The 26,915-nt window shown below is 30.3% G+C and overlaps 3 protein-coding genes across 4 annotated transcripts; 2 read left to right on the forward strand and 1 right to left on the reverse strand.

Moving 5' to 3' along the window:
* Positions 1-5,326: 5,326 nt before the first annotated feature.
* LOC123299033 (facilitated trehalose transporter Tret1-like) lies at positions 5,327-8,867 on the forward strand. The gene is made up of 3 exons (XM_044881170.1): positions 5,327-5,537; positions 6,749-7,684; positions 8,371-8,867. The coding sequence occupies exons 1-3, from the start codon at positions 5,480-5,482 to the stop codon at positions 8,757-8,759; spliced, it is 1,383 nt and encodes a 460-aa protein (XP_044737105.1). The 5' UTR covers positions 5,327-5,479; the 3' UTR covers positions 8,760-8,867.
* Positions 8,868-13,228: 4,361 nt separating this feature from the next.
* LOC123297710 (hydroxylysine kinase) lies at positions 13,229-16,822 on the reverse strand. Its single transcript, XM_044879466.1, has 4 exons — positions 16,534-16,822; positions 15,460-15,659; positions 14,639-15,055; positions 13,229-13,597 (listed from the first exon to the last, which is right to left on the reverse strand). Exons 1-4 carry the CDS (start codon positions 16,820-16,822, stop codon positions 13,394-13,396), a joined length of 1,110 nt encoding a protein of 369 aa, XP_044735401.1. The 3' UTR covers positions 13,229-13,393.
* A 2,937-nt stretch (positions 16,823-19,759) lies between these two features.
* LOC123299024 (threonine--tRNA ligase 1, cytoplasmic) lies at positions 19,760-26,413 on the forward strand. 2 transcript variants are annotated; one of them, XM_044881159.1, is made up of 9 exons: positions 19,760-19,917; positions 20,193-20,443; positions 20,716-20,965; positions 21,702-21,959; positions 22,213-22,554; positions 22,632-22,702; positions 23,554-23,854; positions 24,620-25,088; positions 26,184-26,413. In XM_044881159.1, the coding sequence occupies exons 1-9, from the start codon at positions 19,861-19,863 to the stop codon at positions 26,330-26,332; spliced, it is 2,148 nt and encodes a 715-aa protein (XP_044737094.1). In that variant the 5' UTR covers positions 19,760-19,860; the 3' UTR covers positions 26,333-26,413. The 2 variants fall into 2 exon arrangements, with proteins under 2 accessions (XP_044737094.1, XP_044737095.1); XM_044881160.1 differs by lacking the exon at positions 19,760-19,917 and adding an exon at positions 19,951-20,022.
* Positions 26,414-26,915: the final 502 nt, after the last annotated feature.

Below are 26,915 nucleotides of genomic sequence, written 5' to 3' on the forward strand. Positions count from 1 at the left end.
TTCTGATTGAATGTAGTTAAAACAATTAAAATTGAACAAACAAATAAATTGTGATTTATTGTCTCCATTAATTTATTTATTTTCTTAAATATTCCTAATAATTGGTTCTTACTGGCTGGAAGTTGTAGAACAAACACTAAGTGTAAGTAGAAAATGACATTACATTAATAATACATATTTTTAAAATTAGGGGAGACCGGGTACAAAAGTAACACTTTGTACTTTCACCTTGGTTGCAATGGTTAGGTGTTAGTATTTTGATGGAATTATTATATCTCTATATATTATAAATGCGGAAGTAAGCATGTTTGCTTGTTTGTTTGTTTGTTACGCTTTCACGCTAAAACTAGCGAATGGTTTTTAATGAAACTGTACAGCAATATAGCTCCTACTTCAAAATAACACATGAGATATAATTTATAAAGATATATTAATTTAAAAAAAAAATTAAAATTAATTAAATTTGACATTACCATCAATTACAGATTTCTGTAAAAGTAGTCAATATAAAATATTTCACGACCATCTTTCTGATATACTGAATGCAAAATTACGACTACTATTCATTTAAAAAAATAGAAAACCATACATATATTTTCCCTGTGTAAAACAATGCATTATTTCGAGTGTTATAAAAAGCGGATAAGCGAGAGCAATTTTTATCTTTCTTTACTTTTAAGCCCAGCGTAGTGGGTGGGTATCACTCTAGTTGGATATAATTTGGATGTGATAGAGCAAAATTCAATTTTATGGATTTTGATGGCAAAATATTGGGGTTTCTCTGACACAATTAAGATAAAATAATAAGTTGTTTCAAATATATTTTACTACAATAATATATACTTAATCTGCAATTTAGTGGTCTTCCCTCCAAAGGCTATACTCATCATTGTTTGCTTTACATAAAAATATTGTAGATATTGTATCATCATGCCATATGTACCTATAATCTTTTTAGATAACTCGAAGATTGAAATTTGTGTTCCGCATTTTGCATTGTAACTAAAAAAGATAATGTTAAGTAGGTACTTAATCATATTATGTAAACTCCTGTCATAATCTGTAATTCTTGTCAAAAATCTGATAAGAACGCTAGACAACCTCTATACATAGTATAAGGAAATCACAGTGATATAGAAGAAAAACTTCTAAGAAAAATGGTAGGAAGATTCAGTTTTTGAATCCAATATATTATTCTAATTGCAAATAAAAAACATTTGGTTCTTACACCCTTTTATTAATTGAGAATTTCTCGAAATTAAAAACGCCAAGGTGGAAAACGGAGAAGAAGTGGGAACTGTGGGGTTTTTTTGCAAAATATCTCTTAATCAACCATTTTTTTCTGATAGAACTACACTAGCTAAACAATGCCTAAACTTTGGAAAATTTATTTTTATTCCAATCCACGATCTTTTGAACTATTATACAACGCACAGTGGAGTATTTATATCAAATTGCCGCACAAAATATAATGATGAGATTATTGTCCTCAAAATTGATTCAAAAGATTATTTAGATTTATAAACATTTTTTACATTGTCACTTTTGTTCTATCTCTAACGGTTTACAAGATGGGTCCTACGGACCCAAGACCCAATTGACCCATGTTGCACATTTACGAACTCGACCACACTTTTTACGTCCTGAGCATGCTATAAAAATTTCAGCATGATATCTCTTTTCGTTTTTGAGTTGTCGTGTTGGCAGAGAGACAGACGGACAGACAAATGGACTAATTAGGTGATTTTATGAACACCTATATCAAAATTTTTTTCGTATCATCAATATTTTTAAACGTTACAAACTTGGGACTAAACTTAATATACCATGATATATACAGTCAAACCTGGATAGGCGGGAGTTCAAGGGAGCACAATCTCATTCTCGCTTATAAATGTTGCTTGTTTCTCACTAATCCGACTTTCTCGCTAATGCAGGTACATGGGTAACGTTTCTCTCTTAGAGAGGTACGCAGCAATAACAAGTCACAGCAAGGACGAATGTAGTAAATCGTTATCATATGTAATATGATAAAAGTATGTGCATAATTATGTATGCACAACATATATTATGTTATTATGTTGTACATATATATTTTTAATAGTGTGTATATGTTACGTTCATTAGATTCCAACATATAAGTACTGTATAACTGTCGCTTATAGAACTATAGATAAGTAACAGTCTCACTTACGGAGGTCCATGAGGGAAAAACGACTCTCTCTTAAAGAGGTTTCTGTTTCTCACTAATAAAGGTTTTGGGAGCTTAAAATGGCGGGTTCTGGCTATTACTCTCACTTATAGAGTTTTCTCACTTCAATAGTTCTCACTTGCCCAGGTTTGACTGTATTACATATATACATGGTATAAAAAGCAGCAAAGCCAACCTAAACCAAGTTTTAGCTTTTTACTTTTAGAATGAAAATTTTCATATGCACAATAAAAAGTACCCACATTAAGGAATTTTAATTTTATTTCTCTGAGAAAAAACGCAGAGATTTTTACAATAAAATAGTTTTCCGAAAATACGAAATATAAGATAGGTAAATTGAAATATAAAGATCAATAGCAAATTTTACATTTTATATCATTGTGCCCAATTACATTGTTCTTAAAACGCCTAGTTTTAAAGGAAAATTTTTAAAAAAACAAAGCGGAAAATTTTAGATAAATGTAGATTTTTTCGATAACAATAGTTTAGCAATACACAGAACGATAGCGATTAGATACACAGTCTATAACACAACAATTAGGAGATCAGGCAAAAAATTTTAATTTAGACCCTCTTTCAACATCCCAGCAGCTAATTTTTTAGGAAATTTCCTGCCTGATTTATCACCAGTTATTCACTTACAAAACATCGGACGATTATGACTTTTAGATAAGGATGCATGTAAACTAGTAAATAATACTTTTGTTCATAAAATTACGAGATTGATACCCACCCGCTTCGCTGGTTTTAAAAGTAAAGTTTTTGTGAAGATAAAAGTGTTATAGCCTTCACCTTCCTTGCTCTCACTTATCCCACTTCCAAAACACTCGAAATAGGAATAAGGATTGTTCTACACAGATAAAATATATGTACAGTTTTCAAATTGTTTTATTATATATAAAATAGTCATAATTTTTTACTATATCAGAACAGATGGCCATGGATTGTACTTTTATCATTTTTAAATTTTTTGATTTACTATTTTTACAGAAATCTTTGATTTATGGTTCAAAATGATGTTCGTAGATGGTGCAGTGAAATGTCAGACAAAATTTAATTAACTTTTTAGTATATCTTTATAAATTATAGCTCATGTGTTATCAGATGTATGAGCTATATTATTTTAGAGTTTCAACTGAATCCATTCAATAGTTTTTAAGTGAAATCGGCACCAACAAACAAGCAAACAACCTTACTTTCACATTTATAGTATAAAAGAATGTGTGAACTTGTTTTTTTTTGTTCATATAAAATTTACTGATAAATAAAATTCTTTGCAAAATGTTTCGGTCAAATTAAAAATATTTTTTAAATTTATTTAATTATCACTATAATTATAATATATAATTATTTATAATTAACAGTATATTCATATAATTAACAGTAGTTTTTATTGATACTATTTTTTCCAGGCACAGTATAAGTTATACAGTAACATTGTCGTCTGAAAGAACGGGGTAGTTTTCCCCGTAGCCAAATCCAGTAGTTCTGATTTTTTTCAAACTTGTTTCAATTATCAATATTTTCAAAATTACGGAAGTTATAAGTTATAACATAATTCACTATCAGTATTAAAAATATGTATTTTTTTTAAATTGTTTATCTGAAATTACTTGATCATACACGCTCATACATTTTTAACACTATTATTCAAAAAAAAGAAGAGTAATTTTTGGTTTGGTTTCCCCCACTTTCCCATTCACAAAAAGTAGAAAAATAAAGTTCATAAAAGACCCCGCACAAACTTTGTTAAAAATTTAAGTATTTGGTTCTTTTCATAATAAATAAACATCTTCGCAGTGGTGGATCCACCCATATGGACATGATGGACATGCCCATCACTTAAATAGTCTTATGATTTAATAAAATTATATTTTAAAAAAATGAATCGCTTTAAAATTTTGTTTGTTTAAAAATCCGTGTCAAAGCATGCAGATAACAAAAATCGAAAGAGAAATTCTAGTGAAATCGGTAGAAGAGTACTTTCGGAAATCAATTTACTTATCCCTATATTAGATTCCGTTATCAATGAACCAAATGTTTGTCTCAAATATACTTGAATATCGTTATCTAGGCAGTGAAAAAAGTGGTTCAGATGTACCGGTGATTTACTAATGATAGTAAATCAACTGTTATAAATGAATACCGACTCTAGATGGCCAAATGAAAAACAGAATGTAAAATAAATTCCGCTATACCAGAGTTTGGAAAGAAAAACAAATCTTGAATTCGTTATTTAAGCTAGCACTTAAGTAAAATTATTTAATGTAAAATGTAGAGTAGCGTTTAATTTAATTTGAAGTAATAAAAATTTCATCAAAATTTGCAATCACTGTGATGTGCAATCACAGATTTACTTTTGTAATTTTTGTGAGCGAACAAAATAACATCTTACAGGTTTATTAATTTACTAGTGTTCGCCCCACGGCCTTGTACACGTGGGCAATTACACTGTACAAAATCTTGGTCAGGGCGTCATAAATTTTGTAAACATCTCCTTCGTAGGAATGCACTATATCGATCATTATGCGTTCATACTCCGACTCGTATTTAGCTGATTTTGGAGTGGCTGTAACGTGCCCATCACCTTCTTGAGGGCTGAATCCGCGCCTGCCTATGCGTGACCTCACCCCACATATTTAGGAGGAGGTACTAAAAAGTTTCAGCGCTCGAGTTACGACACAAATTCCCTCTTGGGCTCCCCTGTTATCAAGTTATCCGATAATACTAGTTAATTGGAATTATTGGACAAAACTGGGCAACTACGTATACCACCAGTCTGGGTCGACATGTCAATAGACGCAAACAACAAATATATACAGAACGGCGTAATAAATCAAGGCGAATTTAATGTGGCAAAACAAGGTCACTCAAACATGAGTGATCATTCAAATCAAAGTTTTATGACTGTAGGTCTTGGTTAATAAGATTTGTGCGGGGTCCTGCATCAGAGGATTAATTGAAGGTTGATAGTAGGTAATACAACAAAGAAACTTATACATTCACTATACAAAATCATCAATAAATTTATTTATTTTTATCTGAAAATTTAATTTAATACCTACCTGCCACAAAGTTATTTTAAAATGATTATGTGATTAAATATGAAAAAAAATTTATTTATAAATTTGATTAATAGTTTTAAAGGAAATGTGCAATCATTACCAATCGATAGGAAGTTAAAATTTTGTGTAATTAGCTTTTTTAATTTATTAAATATTTTCAAAAGTAATACGAAGATAAATAAAAGTTACAGTGTCAATAATAATGTGGAAAGTTAATCTTTTTAGTGGTATTCCACTACAAATATACTCAGGATTTGCAGGTTTTTATTTATTTAATAAATTATATAATATTTACCTTGTAATCATTGATAATTTATAATCCAAGCAATTTAAGATAAAAATTATGTTTCGGAAAAAAACTGTATAGTAAAGAAAAATTTCTTATACAGACTATTTTTTCACATGAAATATGAAAAAATTTCGAAAAATAAGTATTGTTACGTAAAATACTTCAAAAATTATTGAGTTCAAAGGTGCATATCTCACGCATGTACTAAATTCGACCAAAGTTTTCAGAATCAATTATAGTATAAAAAAAAATCTTTTACTTTCGAAAAAATTGTTAGCTGGGTGTTTTGACTTGCGTTTTTTTGCATTGGCTTCAGAAAAGTTTTCTAAAAAAAGTCTATATGGTTTAAAGCGGAAAGAAGCTTTTTAGTTTTAACCCCCGTGCCATTGGGGTGAAGGGTGTTTATATCGTAAAGTAAATCGGATAACTTTTAAAATATTTTAAAAAGGTCAAAATGCTAAAGTAACCCCCTTTCGGGGGTCTGAAAGACTCTCAGAATAAATACAGCATTTTTTTGCAAGTTAATGATATAAAAGGGAATTTTGGGGTCGCACATTTCGAATTTTCAGTCAAAAAGTTTACTTACCCTCTCCTCTTTTAAGCCACATAAGTAGACCCCTTACATAAATCATCTCATTTTTTTGAAAATTTAAGCATTTTTAAAGCATCTAAGGGGTTTTAAAGTTGCTGATCTTGAATTTATGATCAAATTGATTCAATTTTCATCCCCTCCATCTTTTAGCTACATTAGTAGACTCCTGAAATAAAAAATACGGTTTTTTTGCAAATGAAAACTTTTAATGACATGTTTTTAGGGTAGCTCATTAATTTTTAACCCCTTTATCCTCTTTTAACTCACATAAGTAGACCTCGGAATTAAACATTTTGACATAAAATTCGAGATCAGCGACCATTTTTTGCTTTAATTGCTACTTATGTAAGATAAGTAGACTTCTTATGTAAGCAAATTTTGGCGAATTATTTGGCTTTCCACCAAGGCAGACAGGGAAAAATTTTATTCTTATTTTTCGTCTACATTCATAAAATTATAACAAAATTCACCATCAAAGTTAAAAATAAGGTACAAATAATTTCAACCCGTAATCTAAAATTGCTTGGTGCTCGTACTACCCTTAAACTTGAATATTGAAATTTAAACTCAAATATTTTAATATTTTCCAGCATCATTTGGAATGTTTTCGTATGGCGTTCAACGTGGATGGACCGCACCAGCAATAGCCAAATTAGAATCGAATGAAAGTGGTATACCAATAACGAGTACCCAAGCCGGATGGATTGCTTCTTTAGAATTAATTACACTTATGTTTAGTGCAGTTGTTGTGATACAATTATTAAAGTATTTTAGTGCAAAAATGATAATTCGTGCCCAAATAATTCCAAGTCTATTATCATGGATTGTGATTGCATTTGGGAAGAGTATTCCATTTTATTACACATCACGAATACTTTGTGGAATTGTAAATTCGTGTGTATTTTGCGCGGTACCAATATATATTAGTGAAATATCCCATCCAAGAATTCGTGGTGGACTAATGAGTTTAGTTCCAATTGGAATAAGTGGTGGTTTTATATTTTCATATTTATTTGCATATAAATTATCACTTGAAACATTTGCTACAATTGCAATATCAATTCCAATTTTAAATGCATTATTCGTAATTTATTTGCCAGAAAGTCCATACTATTTAATTTTCCACAATAAATATGACGAAGGAAAAGAATATTTACAAAAATTAAATGGTACAAGAAATATCGAACATGATTATGAATTAATTCGAAACGATTTAGAAATACAAAAATTAAAACCTGGAAGTTGGAAAGAAATATTTGTACATCCCGTAAATAGAAGAACATTTTTTCGATTATCAGTTCTAAGTTTGATACAAGAATTTGTTGGAGCTCAATGTGTTGGATCGTATATACATTCTATTGTTGAAGCATCTCAAACAGAAATAAGTGTTGAATTTGCTACGACATTATTTGCTGTTGTACAGTTAGTTACAAATTTTGGTATTACATTATTTATGGATACTAGTGGTCGAAAAAGATTAGGCATTATTGGATGTATTGGAATATTTATTACAACATTTGTATTAGGTTAGTATTGGAAAACAACTTGACTTTAAGGATGTACGAGGGCCAGGGCAATTTTGGATTTTGGGTAAAAGGATTGATTTTTTTTTATATGAAACTAGCTGTGAACTACCCGCTTTGCTGGGCAACATCCCCACTTGCACCCCTCCCTCCACATTTCCTTGCGTTGGATAACAGTTTTGTAATGTACACGTCATGCTCTTTTATTTGATACCCCACTTAGGTATATTTGTAAATATTCGATAATTCCTTCCCACTTTCTCGCTACACCTTTCTACCCTCCGAAGGTTAAAAGTAGATAAAAACAATAGATCTTTGAAGCTGGTTGTATATCGTGTCAATATTTGAGCTTAATCGATGCACCACTTTTTTAGTTTTTGAAGCATATCCCTTTCAATCCCTATTTCAACCCCTTACTCTACTATAATATGGATGTATTATACATAAAAACCTTCCTCTTGAATCACTCTATCTATTAAAAAAACCGCATCAAAATCCGTTGCGTAGTTTCAAAGATTTAAGCATACAAAGGGACATAGGGACATAGGGACAGAGAAAGCGACTTTGTTTTATACTATGTATTGATGATTGGGCTAAGTCTAAATCAAATCTGAAAATTGGGATTTTGAAAAACAAATTTCATTATTTATTTATTTATTTATTTTTTTTTTTTTTTTTTTGTTATTTAGGTGTATACTTTTTAATTCAACAAACAAATGATCCTCTTCTGGATGGTTTTCGATGGATTCCATTGCTAAATTTGTATCTATTCATATTTTTCTATTGTGTTGGATTAAATTACATTGTAATTTTATTGGCCGGTGAAATGTATCCAACAAATATTAAAAATTATGGTATTGGTTTGGCAAGTGTTTGGTTTGGATTCTTTGGCTTTATTATAAATCAATTATTTCAAATTATGTACAATTTAATTGGACTTTATATCATTTTTTGGATGTTCTCAATTAGTGCACTATTTGGTTTTGTATTTATTTATATTTTTATACCAGAAACTAAACAAAAAACTTTAGCTGAAATTCAAATTATGTTAAATGAAATAGGTGTTAAATCGTGTTAAATAGTCGAACAGGAGTAACAAATGCAATCAATATGTTGTAATTTTTTCCAGGTTCTGAAGCAAGAAGGCTTTAAAAGACTGTTATTTTTTTAGATATTTCATATTTCAAATGTTTTTAAAAACTGTTCGACTGCTGAAACTAGTCAACTAGGCAATTTGTATGACGTAAATGTAAGAAAATGCTCTAAAAATATCGTAAAAGCATCAAAACCCAAAGATTTTTATGTTTTCTTTTTGGAAAACACCGTAAGGTAATATTTTTTTACATAAACAAAATCTGTGATAAATTTTCTTCATGGTGAAAACTTTTTGAAGCTCATTCACCGATTAATTTTTGTACAATTAACTATATGGCCGCAAAATTGTGTACACTTTTGAAGTTAAAAACAAAAATGTGTACGATCTTGGGTATTGGGTCCGTAGAACCCATCTTGTAAACCGTAAGAGATACAACAAAAGTTTAACTGTAGAAATGTTCTTTGTAAAAAAATTAACAACTTTTGTTCGAAACATTTTTTTGTCAATCATCAAAGTTTAACTGTGAGGACAAGGGCACTAATTAGATCTGGAAGGTTAACTAAGCTTATACCTAATTAAAATTCTTAATTAAACAAAAAATAATACCAGAAATTGTACTAGATCCAAATTTACTGAAAAATACAATATTATCGCCAAAATGGTTCATTATCTGATGATTTAAACTTGCTTCTTTCCTTCATTTTATCCGCTTATTTTTCAGATAAAAAAACACCTACTTTTCCAATAAAAGTCAATTGAAGTTGCCGCTCAAAGGTTCTTCTTATGTGGAGAAAAAATGAATACTTATTTTTTGGCCTAATTAGTGTTTTCACAGGTAAACTTTGATGGTTGACAAAAAATATTTCAAACAAAAGTTGTTTATTTTGTTACAAGAAACATTTTTTACATTTAAACTTTTTGTATATCTTACGGTTTATAAGTCCTACGGACCCAAGACCCAAGATCGTACAAATTTTTGTTTTTAGTTTCTTTAAGTAAGTTTTAAATAATGCAGTCGAACAGTTTTTATAAAGATTCATTGACTGGCCCTGGATTCTAAATATCCATATGACCATCATTTAAAGTTATCATTAGTGTACGACCGAAGCTTCAGCTTCGGCTTCGGCCAACCTCCTAGCCGAAGGTTCCTAGCAAACGTCGGAATTGAACGAACTGTTACGAACGAATGCTTCAAGATAAGTTCGCGTAACGCGCAACTACTTTGCTTAGTGTGAATGTTTTGTGTTGTTATTTTAGATCATAATCTCTAGATCAACTTTAATATTAAAGTTTTAAAACCATGTTTTTAAACCTTGCCCGAAGGTTGTGGCGATAGCCGATAAATCGGCTTCGACTTCGGCCAAAAATCGTCCTTAGGTCGGACACTAGTTATCATGTTTCAGAATTTTAACCAAACGTTAATTTCTGCTGGACTATTTAATTACTTAAAGATAATTAATTCTGTTGAACTATTTAATTAATTAATTAATTCAGATAAACGAAATCATTATAATGTGTTTGAAAATGCGTTGAATTATTTTTATTTATGAGAATAGTGCCACCGAGAACTTATTATCAATCCTACCTTGTGAACTCAGCTCGTGGGTATAAGTTTTAGAATATTTATAAAATATTAATATTTATTTTTAAAAATAATAATTTGTGCACGGGTCCATAATTAAATTTAGTTGATGTTTCAATTGTATACTTACTTGCATAATATTTATGCATTTTTATGAAGAAGTCTAATTGTTAGTTGTGTTGAATTGAAGAGCATCTGCATCGAAGTTCAACAATGGATTCTTGAAAATCGGGGAACTCTAGAATTTAGAATGTTTTTCAAAGTTCAAACAGAATAATATTTGACTTAATAGTTTTGTAAATTTCTGCGGATGCTTTTGATTAAAAGAACCATTTGTACGTTAATAAAAAGAAATTTTATATATTATTTCTAGCAAGTTTTTTTTCTGCCAGACCCGTATCTTCCTTATTTCTTATCCAAATTTTATCATTCAACCTCAACCTCAACCTTATCATTTTCAAGCTTAATTATGCCTCGGTTTGATGAAGATCTCAGGGTCTAAAAACTAAAAACAGATAGCTAAGGAAAAACTCCCTAGACAAATAAATGATTTGAACGAAAAAATATCATAAATTAATAAGTTATAATAATTTAAGTTTATTAGGCAAACATGTTAGTTTTAACAGATGTTCTCCTAATACAGAGGAAATCATTAAACCGGAACAACAGCTATTTATTTCGGGAGCGTACCGGTAGTTGAATATATTTTTTAAAACGATATTTTTGTGCTTTATCTTATATATTATTTCTCTAGACGGTTTTTCTGTCGGTCCGCGAGATTTTCCTTATTCCTTTATCAAATTCCTTAAAGCTAATCGTGTTTGCTAATGACGAAAAGTAGACCCACGATCTAAAAATGTTTCTCACCGATTTGGTGCACACTCCGGAATTTCGAAAAGATCGACTATAGTTTAACTTATTATTCTAATTCAGATCCATCCATAAATTAGATCTTATTATGACTCATTTTAAGAAAAAAATACGCGTACGTATGAAAAAAATTTTGACAGTAAAATGTGCAAAAATACGAAAATTGCATTTCCATGGGCCTCATTGGCTAAAAATAGGCTTTCCCAGCGATTACAGATTTAATTAAATCAAAGAACTACACATAATCAAATAGACATATAAATATATCAAAAAAACAATAGTAAGTTGCAAAGTGCCACAATAAATAATTGCATTGTAAAATTTGTTTAGTTATTATTGGATCTTCAAAAACAAACAAAGATAACAGAACTAATCCAATTTCAAATAATCATTTAATTTTCATATTTTTCCATTATTGTTGATGCAAGCTCTATATTTTTCCCAAATACTTAATAAAAATTTCCAATAAATTGAAATTAAATAAAATTAGATTAAAACAACAAATGTAATATTTGTATATGATATTGAATAAAAAAAATTATTTAAAAAATAAAAAAACCCGACTGAGTTTATAAGTATAAACTGAAAAAAAAAGAAAACAAGTTAAGCAGTTTAACAGTGCGGACCCAATATTCGAAAGATTTGAGTCGGTGTAGATTCGAATAGGTCCCGACTGTTAAAGTCGCTACATAAACTGCAGGACTTGTTTCCTTTCTTGTCAGGTTATAGTTAATTTAGTCGGGTTTTTTGATTTTTTAAATAATTTTTGTTTATTTTACTCTTTTAGTTATTATTTTCAAGTACCTCTTCAACAACGATATCCCACTTACCATAGTTTGTCGACTTTCATTTTCAGCCTATGTATGTATGCTTGGTCCTTTGGTCCTTTGAGACCAAACGCGTACAGCGATTTTAATAATTATTACGTTAATCGATTTCGTCTGCCATATTTGATTTTCATAACTGCCAAATCTTCAGTAGCACTCTCAAGGCTAAGACAAATCGATTGACGTCGGAATCATTAAAATCGCCCGTCGCGTTTGGTCTGTAGTTTGCCACAGAGGAACACACATACATTATTTTTCAAATATGGCGTCTAGTGGTCGCCATATTGAATTATCATTACTGCCATATCTTCAATAGCGCTCGTAATGTAAAGACAAATCGATTGACCTCAGAATCATCAAAATCGGTCTACATTTTTGGTCTTTAGTGTGCCACATAGGAACACACATTTTCACAATATTACTGCCTTATCTTCAGTAGCACTCGCAAGGATAAGACAAGTCGATTGACATTTGAATAACCAAAATCGGGCCACGCGTTTAGTCGCTAGTCTGCCATATAGGAACACACAGATATAGACTGATAAACAAATTACCACTTCTTTCCGTTGTTCAGTCGGGTAATAATTGCCGCTATCTCACAATTTATTTACTCTTAAGGGTAGGGATTCATTAAAAAAAAGCATAGAAAATATCATATCTGCCATATAGGAACACACAGATATGTACTGATAAACAAATTACCACTTCTTTCCGTTGTTCAGTCGGGTAATAATTGCCGCTATCTCATAATTTATTTACTCTTAAGGACGGGGATTCATTAAAAAAAGCATAGAAAATATCAGACTTAATTGATATATATTAATCTTTATTAATTGTATTTAAATTCGGATTCATTTAAAAAACTTAGTTTCTAGAATATACGCACGAACACTTTTTCAGAAAAATAGGTAAATAATAATAATAATATTAATAATAAAAAAATTCGTAACGCAGAAGCTGTGTTAGCTAAGCTTAAAATCAAATATTTCTTTTTTTATCTGCAACACCCCCCCCCCCTACAATCCTTGTTTATCTGCCGATTTTTCTCATTAACGAACCTTCAAATCGGACTTGACTTCAAGGTAGAATCGATGAACATTTGAAGAAATTTTTTCAAAATTCCGTCAGCAGTACAAAAGCAATTGCTTCATTTCCTTCGAAAATTTGCTAATTTTCACTTAACAGTAATGCTTGTATATCAAAAACAAAACATGAGTGTTCTAATCGATTCAAACGTGAAAAATATGCTAAAATCTATCGTCTTAATATCTTAAATAATCTAAATGTGCGTTTTCTGAAAAAGTTATGTGCTAAAACTTAAATATGAAGTTTGATAACTATTTCCAATCTTTTGGTAATGAGAAATTGCTACCAATAACTCTCCACTTGTATAGAAGATCTTCATTTGGTATTTTCCACAACAGTTCCAACATATTCCACCCATGTTCTTGAGTAGTTAACACATACATATTAGAAGGATCTTTTTCATGAGCGAATGCTCCCAAAACTAACGATTGGGCAATTCTTGCAGCTATGCATGTCTGAAATATTATATTTTATTAAAGAAAATTAATTTTGTAATGCTAAAGAATAAATAGATATCATTATGGAAAGCGAAGCTTTGAAATCTACTTAGGTATATGGGCTTAGAGCAGCACTTTGTTACTTTCATTCTTTGCAGAAATAATGTTCATTTATGCAAATACGTCTAGGTAATTGATAATTTTTTTTGGAATGATTTTAAGATCAATTTCCATCGATATCAGCGAATGTTTGAATATTTTTAGAGTAGCACTCCTTATTCTAGATTTTTCGATTAAGAAAAACATTCAAACTTCACTTTAGAAATTTATTCATGAATTAAGTTCATTCTGAACACCCACTGGTCTGAAAAATGGTTGATAATTCCAAAATAAATTGTTTCGCTAAATATACCTAACACTCACAAACAAATCATATTTATTTTCAGTGACGGGTTTAAGGAAAAGGGACCATTAGGAAAAATCTCCCTATATTGAACTATAGTTTCAGGACAGAAAAATCTAATTTTAATAGAACGTAAGTTTGAAGAAATTAATGCGTAGAAAATATTATAACTTAACTTATTGAGCACTGACCGTAGGCTCCATTCGCCCCATTTTTTTTAATTTCTCTGAAGGGAGCAGTGGAAAATACTCATTTTCCCACCTGTTAATTCCTCCATTGTTTACCTTAAATAGCCAACCCTAATGGCTTCGTTGATTAAAGCTAATAACATCCTTGGATTAGCTCTGGTTTATGCATGAAGGAGCTCAAGCTCAGCTCCTCAAAATAATGTAGGAGTTCATCTAATCAGCGAAAAAAGTGTGTAAAAGCATATAGGACAGGCCTGTGAGCACGGGGAGGGGGGTCAAACCCCTCTCACTCAGAATCTCTACACACAAATTTGATCTAACGGTTTAGCCTCGTTCAATATACATCGCGGTGTACAGATCGATGCGCATAGAACACATTTTTGATAAAAATGACTGAATTTTGCAAAGGATATCACAATGAGTCTCCGAGTGACTTTCGGCACTACCTTTATCGCACCTACTCCCTACCTTCAATAAATTGATTTCGAATTCAAACACATCTCGAACTGCTAAATATCCAGCCATCACTAAACCTCCCATATCGATACTTTTACTATGTATTATTGCATAAGCTATTGTTATGGCCAATTCAAATAAATAATATGCAACATTCATGTCACCAAAATCTAAAACACCTTTTATAATCCAATAATTTTTAAGGTTCTTCTCAACTACAATATTTTGTTCATTAAAATCGCCATGTATAACGCCTTTATCTAACAAATGTAAATTTGGTTGAACATTCTGTTCAAATGCGTCCACAATTTCATTAATTAAATTTAAATGTTTATCATTTTTAATACAATAATAATATTCTTTCAGTTTGGGTACACATATCATGTGCCATATCGATGTGTGCGTGTCGATACCATCCACTGAAAAATTCTGTAAAAAGAAAAAATTCATAATCAATCCTTGGTAAAGCGAAAAGTCGCCACACCCGTGTATTTTCTAAGAGGAAAAAATATTTAATCTAATATAAATAAAAATTTTGAGAAATTACGAGCTTATAACTATAAATAACATTTTAATTAATTTTACGTTTGTTAATCTTATATATTATTATTACTCTAACAAGTTTTTTCCTGTCCTACCCTTATCTTCCTTATTCCTTTATCAAATTCCATGATTTAGCCCTCATTTTCAAGCTTATTACGTCTAGGTTTGACGAAAAATATACTCACGGTCGAAAAATGTACCGTTTAGGAAAAGACACGCTATAGACAAAAAATTTGAACGAAAAAAAAATTCATTCTTTACAGTTTTCACTAAATTATTATTTTACTTACTTTGAGCAATTGATCCAACTTTGCAACGTATTCACCAATACAATAAAATAAATAATCAGTTATTTCCACATCACAAAATATTGTTCCAGATACAAATTCCAACATTCGAACTACATGATAATTATTTGATATTTTTTCCACCGAATAATATTTTCCATGTACGTTTTTTATTGGAATAGGACATATAATTCCATTTTGAGCTGTAATCAATTATATTTACAATTTTTATTGGCATTTTTTTACATAAAACATGAATGCGGCCAGGCGTTTCGAAACCAAAACGAAAAGGTTATCAAAAAACTGAAATTTACGTCATTTAATGAGTATTTAATACGCCGTTTATATAAATGGTCCGCTTAAAATAGTGCTTTTGCGTAAACTTATTCAAAAGCTTACGCAATGAAAGAAATACCGAGAAAGAAATGAAAGTACCTAAATTTTACCCTGGTCGAAGATCGGGTAGTAATTCCTATAGGCGACGTCGATACCTGGGCGAACCGAGCTCTAAGTGGACTCTGGATCTTTTGTATCGTCATATTCGCAATCAGCGACCTCCGAGTAACAAAATTCAGGACTTTTTATACATAATTCGAGGATATCCAATCAATATATTTAACAAAAAATATATAATTGATCGTTTCGAAAACGGCTAAAGATATCGAAATTGTTTACATTCTTTTTAAGAAAAAAAATTTCCGACAATTTTTTTTTGAAACTTTTCATAAAGTTGATATGGTTTCCGAGATATTGACCAAAAATCGTTTTTTATGTATATACCTATAGCGTTAATTATCGCAACCCCAGCACTTCTGAGATTCCGCGTTAGTAGGGTCTTAAACTAGATGTCGAAAGCTTCCTTTAATTTTAGTTTTTTTTTTTAATTATTAAAACCAGCCCATTTTACATGGTAGTATATGAAGAAGTCATAATAAATGTTGATTTTTAGTCAGTGCGTTTCAAATGTTTTACCATTTACATAAAAAACTTTTATCAATATTCCTCAAGTTTTAAGCTTTATAATCATACCAAAATTAAGAACTGTACATAAAAATGAAATAGTTTTTTTTATTGTACCTAAATATAACATAACACGATTTTGTGCTTCAACAAATGCAATGTCTTTGGACTCAAGACTATTCATTATTTTTAGTACATATCCATCCAAACAAATATTTTCAATGAATTTATTATTAATGATATTTTCAACATTAATTTTATAATTTTTATCATCATATGCTTTTAATTCACTTATATTTACACAATTAACGCCATATAGATTTTTAACTATTTCACAAGCATCTTCATTTGTTAATTTTGGCTTATATTCAATAGCTGATTTAGTTTCTTTTTTATTAGAACTCATTTTAATAGTGCGTTATAATTTGTAATATCTTTAACATTAAACAAATTCTTTTTGAACTAAACTGTTTTTAACTTTAACTAAACAAAGTTATCAATAATTTATTATTTATTTAGTCTTTAGTTTTTTATCTTTATAAATAAATTCGTATGGAATAATTGAAACATCCTGAGATTAGACAGTAATTGTTATTTTATTTGCTTTAATTTAATCAACGTTAAAGATGTGTTTATTATTTCACCCATTCATTTTAATTTAATTATTGATATGGCTATGCAATGTGCAGTGCAATCTAGTAAAATAAATGCATAAAAAATTGTGTACATTTCAAAAAATAAGCATTTTGGGAGAAAATATAATTTCTCAAATAAGTGCGTACAAATAAAATAGTACTGCAAGCATTTTTTACTGAGCTGCTAATGATTTTGGCTCAAATTTTCATCCTAGAACGGCAAAGAAAACATTGTCAGATATCAAAAAAAAAAAAAAAAAAAAAACAGAAAATTTATTTTTATTTAATTTTAGGAAATTTTAACCCTGAAAGATTAATTTTTCAAATATAACTACGCTTTACCTTTTTCAAAGGAGTTTAAATTTAGTAAATTTGAGGCAAACCGTCTTGGTACACTCAAGTTCTTCTAAAATTTAGCTATTTACTCGAACTCTTAAATTTTAAGCAATATATAGTCGTTTTGGGTCTATTTTGATCCTGCAGGTTTTCTTCGAAAAATCATTCGTCACCGGTCTTTAATTTGGAAAAAAGCACTGAAGAAATTTGAGGGAACTTAAAGATGAAACACATCCAACGTTTTCGTACCTCGCATTACTAGCTATGTTCTTTGTATTACATTATTGATTTAACGATTCGTAATTATAAATCCTTTTCTCGATCATAAATCCGTTTCAAATTCAGTAACTATTTTTGTTGTTGAGTCTTTTATGATGTAAGTGCACTGAATATCCCAGTTCTAGACCTTATCTAGACCTATCCGACAGTATTGAGAAAATCAGAGGGCCAGAGCTAATTTTTGGTGTAAAAAAAAAATGCAAGTATTTACTAACTGGTTATTAACACTGTATGTATAGTGTATTTCAACAGTTAACTCAGTCAATTAAAAAGGAAAGTTAGAAAATTCACAAAAAATAGTTATCAATTAAGTCAAGGCAGTTATATTATTACATTTGTGTAAAATAAGTTGCCTAACTACTAATAGACGTTGCACAATGGAAATTTCTATTTTTCAGCGTGCAAAAAATGATTTTTGACTTTTTTATTCAATTGTCTTCTTAATAAAGTATCATCCTCAATGAAATCCCCGGTTTTGAAAATTTTCGTAGGAACGACTTGAATAGCAGCATCCATGCCTGAAGCTTGTGATTCATTTGTTTAATTTCTTGAAAGGGTTATCTTCTCAACTTTTGGAGGATGCAATCGCCCCAATTACATTTCTTTGAATTCGCGAGACCGCCTTTTAAATTTTTTTTTTTTCAAAATTGTTTAAACAATTATGTGATAGCTTTTGTTTGGGATAATACTCCTACTTTTTTTATAATAGCGACCTGGATCTTAAAGTAATATGTGACCTTGAGAAATTCAGAATGTTTTTAAGATAAAATGATGCCATTTATATTTGTATACCTGGGTCTACCTACAACTACAAAGTTTTTTGTGCAAAAACTATTGCTCTACCAATAATACTACTACACTATTCATTCGCTATTTCACATGGTTCGTGAAAAAAAAACAATGCAAATGACTTAAACAAAAGTTTATTATAAGGGCCCCTTGCATACAGAAAGCCCCCAGCTTCCATTGAAAACAATAGACAAGAACATATATACATAAGGATGTGAAATTCGAATGGAGAGGTTAGCAGGAAAAAAGGCGTCTAACTGGGCGAGATCTAGTCCTCGGTCGTTGCGTATTTTGTACTGCGCATCAGGCTGTCTTTTGTTTTTAATCAATAGAAAATGATCGGAAACAATTTCAACTGTTTTCAATCACTTAGACAGCTTGATGCGCAGTACAAAGTACGCTTATAGCTCGGCATAGGTAGTTTCACGTCCTGATATATATACGTTCTTACGTTAGGCATGACCAATCCACGGATCACAGGGTGGAAGCTAGTTAGCACCCTGCGATGGTATTTTGACCAAAAGTGGAATAAGTAAACATTTACCATTTTGTTTTTTTGAGTCAAGTTTATTTTTTATTGAATTCTCTTGCTTACATATTCGATTACATAAGTTTATTATTAATTATTTTTATATCTACATGTTAATATTATTATTACTAACTTAATAATAAAATAAAAATCTAAAAGCATAAAATTATTAACATTATAAACGTCATCAAAAATTTAATCAATAAATCTAAACTAAAACTAACTACGTAATAACTAATTTTGCTATTCTGTTAAAAATTCCAATTTTCTAAGTTTTCCGGTGAATAGCAATAAAAAAAGTACAAGCATAGCATGAATTAAGGGAGTACGAGCTCCAAGGCAATTTTAGACTTAGGGTTTAAATTCTTTGTACCTTATTTTCAACTTGATGAATTTTGTTATAAACTTCATGATATCTGCGTTGGTTTTCGAAATATCGAAAGCTATAAAAATTAAACAAAATTTTCAATATTTTGAAATTTACTCAGGATATCGAAAAATTGTATTCTTACTTTTCGTCTTATTTTGTCAAGTTATAACATAATTCACCGACAAGTTTTGGAAAAATATCTATGAAAACATCATCCATCTCCCATTTTCTCATAAGGCCAATGTTAAATATGCCTACTTTTAATAATCGACAATCCCCCAAAAATTTTCAGAATTAATAAAGACTTAATCCAACTTTATATGTAAAAAAAGATCAAGCCTTTTATCCAAAATTTCCCTAACGCTCGTACATCCTTAAGTAGCTTTCAATCATTGCTTTCAATCAGTTCAGTGTGTCATGCTCAAAAAGTATTGTGTTTAGTTCATACTTCATACTCTTTTCATGTGTACAAGTGTGGTGCAGTATTTTTTATTTCACGTACAAAAATGAGTGACAACGTGGTGAATGGAATTGAAAAACTAGATATTAAAAATCAGGATAAGGCATGAAATATTTATATAATTTAAATAAGTTTAAAAATACCAAAAAAAATGTTTAAATATATTCGAAGAACAATTTATATTCAATATAAAACACACGCGACATTGGTTTGTTCAATCAATAAATTAACCTATTTTGTAACTTCTGTCTTTCTCGGTACCAAATGGTTATGCATACCTAGTAATTAAAGAGGACCGTATATAAATGTTTTACCTGTGAAGAAAAAGTGATGTAATACCGGTAAATATTAACGAGTAATTCATTTTAATCTTTTCAGGCTGCAAAAATGAAACAAAATAAAGAAAAAAAATCAGGTGGTGGTGATAATGCATCAAAAGTAAAAGAATTAAAACCGTGGCCGTCTTATATACAAGATCGTTTAGATTTATGGGATAAGTTAAAAGTTAAATATGAAGAAGAATTAGCATCGAAACCACAATTACCAATTAAAGTTACCCTTCCAGATGGAAAACAAGTTGATGCCGTTGCTTGGAAAAGTACTGCTTATGATGTTGCAAAAAGTATTAGGTTTGTGTTTTATTTTACATTTTTTAGAATAGAGTAGAATTTTAGATTCATTATTATGATTTTCAAAACTAGCACAATAACACGTATCTGTGTGTACAATCTCGCATAAATTCATACATTCCAATTTTTCCATGCAATTCCAGTAATCGAAACACTCCTGGTTTTTATTAAATTCATATTATCGAGATTCTACCGTAAAAGTACTTAGTTTGCACAGTTTCACGATCAACTCTGCTAAACACAGTCATTCTAATTTATGAAAATAATTTCAGCCAGGGGCTAGCAGATAATACAATTATAGCAAAAGTGAATAATGTTTTATGGGATTTGGATCGTCCTTTGGAAGGAGATTGTAAACTAGAATTATTAAAGTTTGATGATTCTGATGCACAAGCTGTATTTTGGCATTCATCAGCGCATATTTTAGGCGAAGCTTTGGAACGTGTATATGGTGGGCATTTATGTTATGGTCCTCCAATTGAGTCTGGTTTTTATTACGACATGTTTTTAGACAGTGCGGGCGTAAGTAAAATAAGTCGAGGTGCAAAGCAGTTAATAAGCCGGGATGCATAGGAAAAGTGGGGAAACAGCACCATTTATAATGAAACTTTTTGTAAAGTGTTTATAGGACCCCAAAGAACATTTAACCAACTTTACCTAATCAGAAGAGGGAGCATGTGTAGCCTAAAATTTTGAAATGCTTATTTTGGCTTATAATTATCATCTAGTAGGTATTTTTGCTCGCTGAATACGGATCCGATGTCAGATTACACGATTTTCTGCCACGGACTCCAAAAATCGTGGCATTTTTGATCCGGAATTCCACTTTTGACACAAAAACGGAAAACTAAGTATTTATCGTACAAACCGTTATCTAGGAGATATTTTTGATTACGAATCTGATGTCAGATTAACGAATGCTGATTACGAATCGATCGATTCTTACGAATTCTGTCGGGTATTCCGTAAATCTTGCCATTTATTGACAAAAATTTAACTTTTTTTGACAAAAACGGCAAAATAAGTATTTGATTCACACTGATTCTATGATATCTTCCGAAAACCATGCCATTTTTGATCAACACTAAATTTGCCGTGCCGTGTTGTGGTCCTATAAACACGTTACAAAAAGTTTTATTAAAATTGGTGCTGTTTCCCAACTTTTTCTATGCATCCCGGCTTATTAGTTGTACTATTTATTTAAAAAAAGATTTTAAAGTTTATAAACTTGATATTTATATAATTTTTTTCTTTATAGATTTCAAACTTAGACTTTCCTTGTCTTGAAACCTTAATGAAAGGGATTGTAAAAGAAAAACAGCCATTCGAAAGGCTGGAAGTATCCAAGGAAGATTTATTAGAGATGTTTAAATATAATCAATTTAAAGTACGCATTTTAAATGAGAAAGTTAAAACTCCAAAAACTACGGTTTATCGTTGTGGTCCATTAATTGATTTATGTGTTGGACCCCACATAAGACACACTGGCAAAGTCAAAGCTTTAAAAGTAACGAAGGTATGAATCTTTTCTAATAATTCGACATTTAGTACAATTAAACTAAATATCCCTTATACCCACCAAAAAAGACGGTTAGGTACGCCCCTGAGAGGCCGAGAGGTTTTTACAACCTAATAAACAATTGTGGATTAATAATAAACAAGATTCGTTAATTTTTTCCTTTTTGATGTTTAGTTTCATTGTACGAATTCGACATTGTTTTTTTTTTTTTTTTTTTTAAATTATATATTTTTGATTTTGATGAATTTAGAATTCCTCTGCGTATTGGGAAGGAAAAGCAGATGCAGAAACTTTACAACGAATTTATGGCATAAGTTTTCCCGATACGAAACAATTAAAAGAATGGGAGAAGTTACAAGAAGAAGCTGCAAAACGTGATCATCGAAAACTTGGTAGAGAACAAGAATTATTCTTTTTCCATGAATTATCGCCAGGATCGTGCTTTTTCCAACCACGTGGAGCTCACATTTACAATACACTTGTGGAATTTATTCGCAAAGAATATCGTAAACGAGGATTCCAAGAAGTTGTAACACCAAATATTTACAACGCTAAATTATGGCAAACTTCAGGTCATTGGGCTCATTATGCTGTAAGTTAATTTAAGAAAAATGATTTTCGTACAATATAATTAATATTAATTTTGATCTAATCATTTTTTCATTTTAGGAAAACATGTTTTCGTTTGAAGTAGAAAAAGATACTTTTGCTCTAAAACCCATGAATTGTCCAGGACATTGGTAAATAAAAATTTTATTAAATATCAGTTTCTAAATAATTTGGACTAGTGATAACTACAATTTGGTTTTAAAAATAAATTTTCCCATTCCGTCTCCACCCGCAAAAACTTTATTATGTTTCTTTTTTAACCCCTGTACCAATAAAAAGAGGTGTTTGTTCGCTAAAAGTTTGATCACTATGTATGTGTGTGTCTGTCTGTGGGATCGTGATCTTTTTTGTTTCGTATGAAAGGTCATTTAATGGAGACTCTTATGTTTCAAGTGCGAGTTTAGTAGATTTGTCGGGGTTTCTAAATTTCATGAAAACCGTTGGAGTGGTTTCTGAGATTCCAGATATACAGGGAAACCCATTTTAATCGATGGACCCGAATATCATCTAAAATACTTACACTACAAACAAATGTTTCTTAAAAAAATTGTTTAGATTAATATGGGACATCATATTCTAGCTGAATATGATGCCCCATGCATCTTCTGGATCCTTTAATAGTTAACTCAGATCCTTAACAGTAGGAGTATTTTTTAATGTATTTAATTTAAAAAATTTTTTTTTTTTACAAGGTCAAACTTTCTAATTTAAAGTGTTGTCCTATCTCCTACTTTTAAGGATCTGAGTTAACTATTAAAGGATCCAGCAGACGCAGGTCAAATCTGACACTAGAATATGATGTCCCACTTTAATCTGAATAATTTTTGTACTAAACATTTTTTTGTAGTATTTTAGAAGATATTTGGGTCTATCTGTATATATACAAGAATTGCTAAAAACAGGCTAAAAACCATGTACTGCACCAATCTTTTAATTTATTTTCTTATTTAAAATATTTTTAAGTCCTAATTTTTATTTTCAGTCTAATTTTTGATAATCGTAATCGATCATGGCGTGAATTACCTTTACGATTGGCTGATTTTGGAGTTCTCCATCGAAATGAATTATCTGGTGCTCTTACAGGTCTTACTAGAGTAAGACGTTTTCAACAAGATGATGCACATATATTCTGTACCTCCGAACAAATTAGAGATGAAATGTTGGGAGCACTCAACTTTTTGAAATATGTATATGGAGTATTTGGATTTACATTCCAATTGTGTCTATCAACCAGGCCGGAAAAATATTTGGGAGATATAGAAGTTTGGAATCAAGCAGAAAAAGTAAATAAATTCAATCTTCTTTCTCAAATAATATGTTTTATCCGAGTTTTTCTAATCATTCTTTTCAATAATATTCCGAGAATGCACCTTTTTTTGTTGGTAATATGTATTTAATTAGTGCTCGTGCAATTAATTTAATTTTTCATTTCAAACCTCGGAATTAACTCGAAAAAATATTCAATCAGAAAACTATTGGTACAAAATAATTCACCATCAAAATTGAAAATATATTCCTTTTAAATTTGTGTATCCACTACCGTACTCATACATCCTTAATTAGTCGGGCACTACGGGTTTTTTTGTTTTCAATTATTTATTAAGGTTTTAACTTTAATTTAAATAGTTTTTTTTTAATTTCCTTGACTAGTTTTGGGGAAATCTATGAAAATATATCATTCACCTACCGTTTTCCCTTAAGACCAATGTTAAATATGCCTACTTTTGAAGTCATTAATTTAAATAATCGGCCAACCCTTCCAAAAATTTTAAAAATTGATTTAGACCTAGCCCAACTTCATAAAAAAAAAAATCACGCTTTTTAATTAAAATTGCCTTGATGCTCGTATATCCTTAAGCAAAAGTTATTAAAGTTATTATTTACACATATTAGGTTTGAAAATTATCCAGTATGTATAAGGCTTAATTTAGAACCTCTGATTTAGAAGGACCATACGAATTTTTGCTCCCATAAAAGTTAACTGTAAGGAAATGTTTTAAGCTTCAAGATTTTATTAGCAGCAGGTTTATTTATTCGTTTAATTTTAGGCTTTAGAAGACAGCTTAAATGCATTTGGTGAACCATGGAAAATAAATCCCGCGGACGGTGCTTTCTATGGTCCAAAAATTGATATTACCATCATGGATGCATTAAAACGTCCACATCAATGTGCAACAATTCAATTAGATTTTCAATTACCAATCCGATTTAATTTATCATACATCAATGAAAGTGGTGAAAAAGTTAAACCTGTAATTATTCATCGTGCAATTTTGGGCTCAGTTGAACGTATGATTGCTATTTTAACCGAATCGTATGCTGGAAAATGGCCATTCTGGATATCTCCTAGACAAATAATGGTAATTCCTATCGGACCGGTATTTGATGATTATGCTCAGTCTGTGAAAGATCAATTATTTGAGGCCGGTTTCTTATGTGAAGTGGATATTGATGCTGGTGATACTATGAATAAGAAAGTTCGAAATGCTCAATTAGCACAATTTAATTTTATTTTGGGTGAGTAATGACAATAAACATTTTATTTTAATTTTATCCTTTTATCCCTTAGAAAAATTCGAAAAAATCGTAAAAAATTATTTGTTTCGGAATTTGATGAAACTCAGTTTATAAGGTAATTTTGACCCAAGAAATTTTTATTTGGCGATTGGCCGAGTAATTTTCGAAAAAAACGATATTTCGGATCGATTTTCGGTATTATCTCGGGAATTATTCGCCCAATCGTTAAATGAAACCGATTTTTGTATTTTTTGGGTCAAAATTACCTTATTTACAGAGTTTTATCGAAATTGGAGACGGTAAATTTGTATCGATTTTTTGCAATTTTTTCAAGGGGTACCCCTTAGAAAAATTCGAAAAAATCGTAAAAAATTATTTGTTTCGGAATTTGATGAAACTCAGTTTATAAGGTAATTTTGACCCAAGAAATTCAAAAATCGAGTTGATTGGGCGATTGGCCGAGTAATTTTCGAAAAAAACGATATTTCGGATCGATTTTCGGTATTATCTCGGGAATTATTCGCCCAATCGTTAAATGAAACCGATTTTTGTATTTTTTGGGTCAAAATTACCTTATATACAGAGTTTTATCGAAATTGGAGACGGTAAATTTGTATCGATTTTTTGCAATTTTTTCAAGGGGTACCCCTTAGAAAAATTCGAAAAAATCGTAAAAAATTATTTGTTTCGGAATTTGATGAAACTCAGTTTATAAGGTAATTTTGAACCAAGAAATTCAAAAATCGAGTTTATTTGGCGATTGGCCGAGTAATTTTCGAAAAAAAACGATATTTCGGATCGATTTTCGGTATTATCTCGGGAATTATTCGCCCAATCGTTAAATGAAACCGATTTTTGTATTTTTTGGGTCAAAATTACCTTATTTATAGAGTTTTATCGAAATTGGAGACGGTAAATTTGGATCGATTTTTTACAATTTTTTCAAGGGGTGTACCCCTTAGAAAATTCGATGGTACCCAAATTTTTTCAACAAAATTAAGGGAAAATAATTGTTTAAATTCAAGGATTTTGCTGACTTCGTTTTTTACTTTCTCAAAAGATTAAAGAATTAATTGGAAATTTTTGTTGTTTTAGTGGTTGGCGAAAAAGAAAAAACCAACGGTACAGTAAATGTACGAACTCGTGACAATGTGGTGCACGGAGAATATTCCATTGCAGATTTAATACAGAAACTTCAACATCTGAAAGATAATCATGTATTAAAGAGTGAAGATAAACTTTAATTTTTTTTTAACTATTTTATATTTATATATTTATGTTAAATTATTCTGCTTTCATAAATAAACTTGATAGTATTCAATGGACATTTTTATATTTACAAATATGCACTTTGGCTAGATTACAGAAAATTTCATTACAGAAAATGATTCTTTGATTTTGTATATTATTTAAAATTAGAAACATTTCGGATGGGGGGAATCTGAATCGCTAATGATAGAAGTTTGAAATTTCCAGAAGATATTGATTTTATACTACAGGTGTTCCATAAGAAAGGATTTTTCGAAATTCATTCCCTAAAAGGGTGAAATAGGGGATGAAAAATTGTATGAAAATATATATAAACCGTCATTTTTGAGTTCAATACTTCACCGATTTTAAAAGTTCTTTCAGCTATAGAATGCTACATAATCAGCAAACTCCCGACTAAAAACATTCATGTATGCGACTAAATATCTAAATCAAAAATTTCTGATTTGACCCATTATCGGTAAAAAATTTTTGTTTTACTCCACTCCCCTTAAACCAAAAGCTAATTAGGTGCCCATGCCAAACGGTTTCACGATCTCAACCTGCTGTAGCAAATTA

The sequence above is a fragment of the Chrysoperla carnea genome, chromosome 4 (assembly GCF_905475395.1).
Source record: "Chrysoperla carnea chromosome 4, inChrCarn1.1, whole genome shotgun sequence".
NCBI lineage: Eukaryota > Metazoa > Arthropoda > Insecta > Neuroptera > Chrysopidae > Chrysoperla > Chrysoperla carnea.

Bases quoted from the DNA above. Each gene is read 5' to 3' on its own strand.
- LOC123299033 (XM_044881170.1), top strand. From the start codon at position 5,480: ATGTGGAAAGTTAATCTTTTTAGTGGTATTCCACTACAAATATACTCA. The intron at 5,538-6,748 runs GTTTTTATTTAT...AATATTTTCCAG, and splicing joins AATATACTCAGGATTTGCAG to CATCATTTGGAATGTTTTCG. The intron at 7,685-8,370 runs GTTAGTATTGGA...TTTGTTATTTAG, and splicing joins TATTACAACATTTGTATTAG to GTGTATACTTTTTAATTCAA.
- LOC123297710 (XM_044879466.1), bottom strand. From the start codon at position 16,822: ATGAGTTCTAATAAAAAAGAAACTAAATCAGCTATTGAATATAAGCCA. The intron at 15,660-16,533 runs GTACAATAAAAA...AATTGATTACAG, and splicing joins TCGTGTTATGTTATATTTAG to CTCAAAATGGAATTATATGT. The intron at 15,056-15,459 runs GTAAGTAAAATA...TTCTTTTTACAG, and splicing joins AGTTGGATCAATTGCTCAAA to AATTTTTCAGTGGATGGTAT.
- LOC123299024 (XM_044881159.1), top strand. From the start codon at position 19,861: ATGAGTGACAACGTGGTGAATGGAATTGAAAAACTAGATATTAAAAAT. The intron at 22,703-23,553 runs GTAAATAAAAAT...TTTTATTTTCAG, and splicing joins ATGAATTGTCCAGGACATTG to TCTAATTTTTGATAATCGTA. The intron at 25,089-26,183 runs GTGAGTAATGAC...TTGTTGTTTTAG, and splicing joins ACAATTTAATTTTATTTTGG to TGGTTGGCGAAAAAGAAAAA.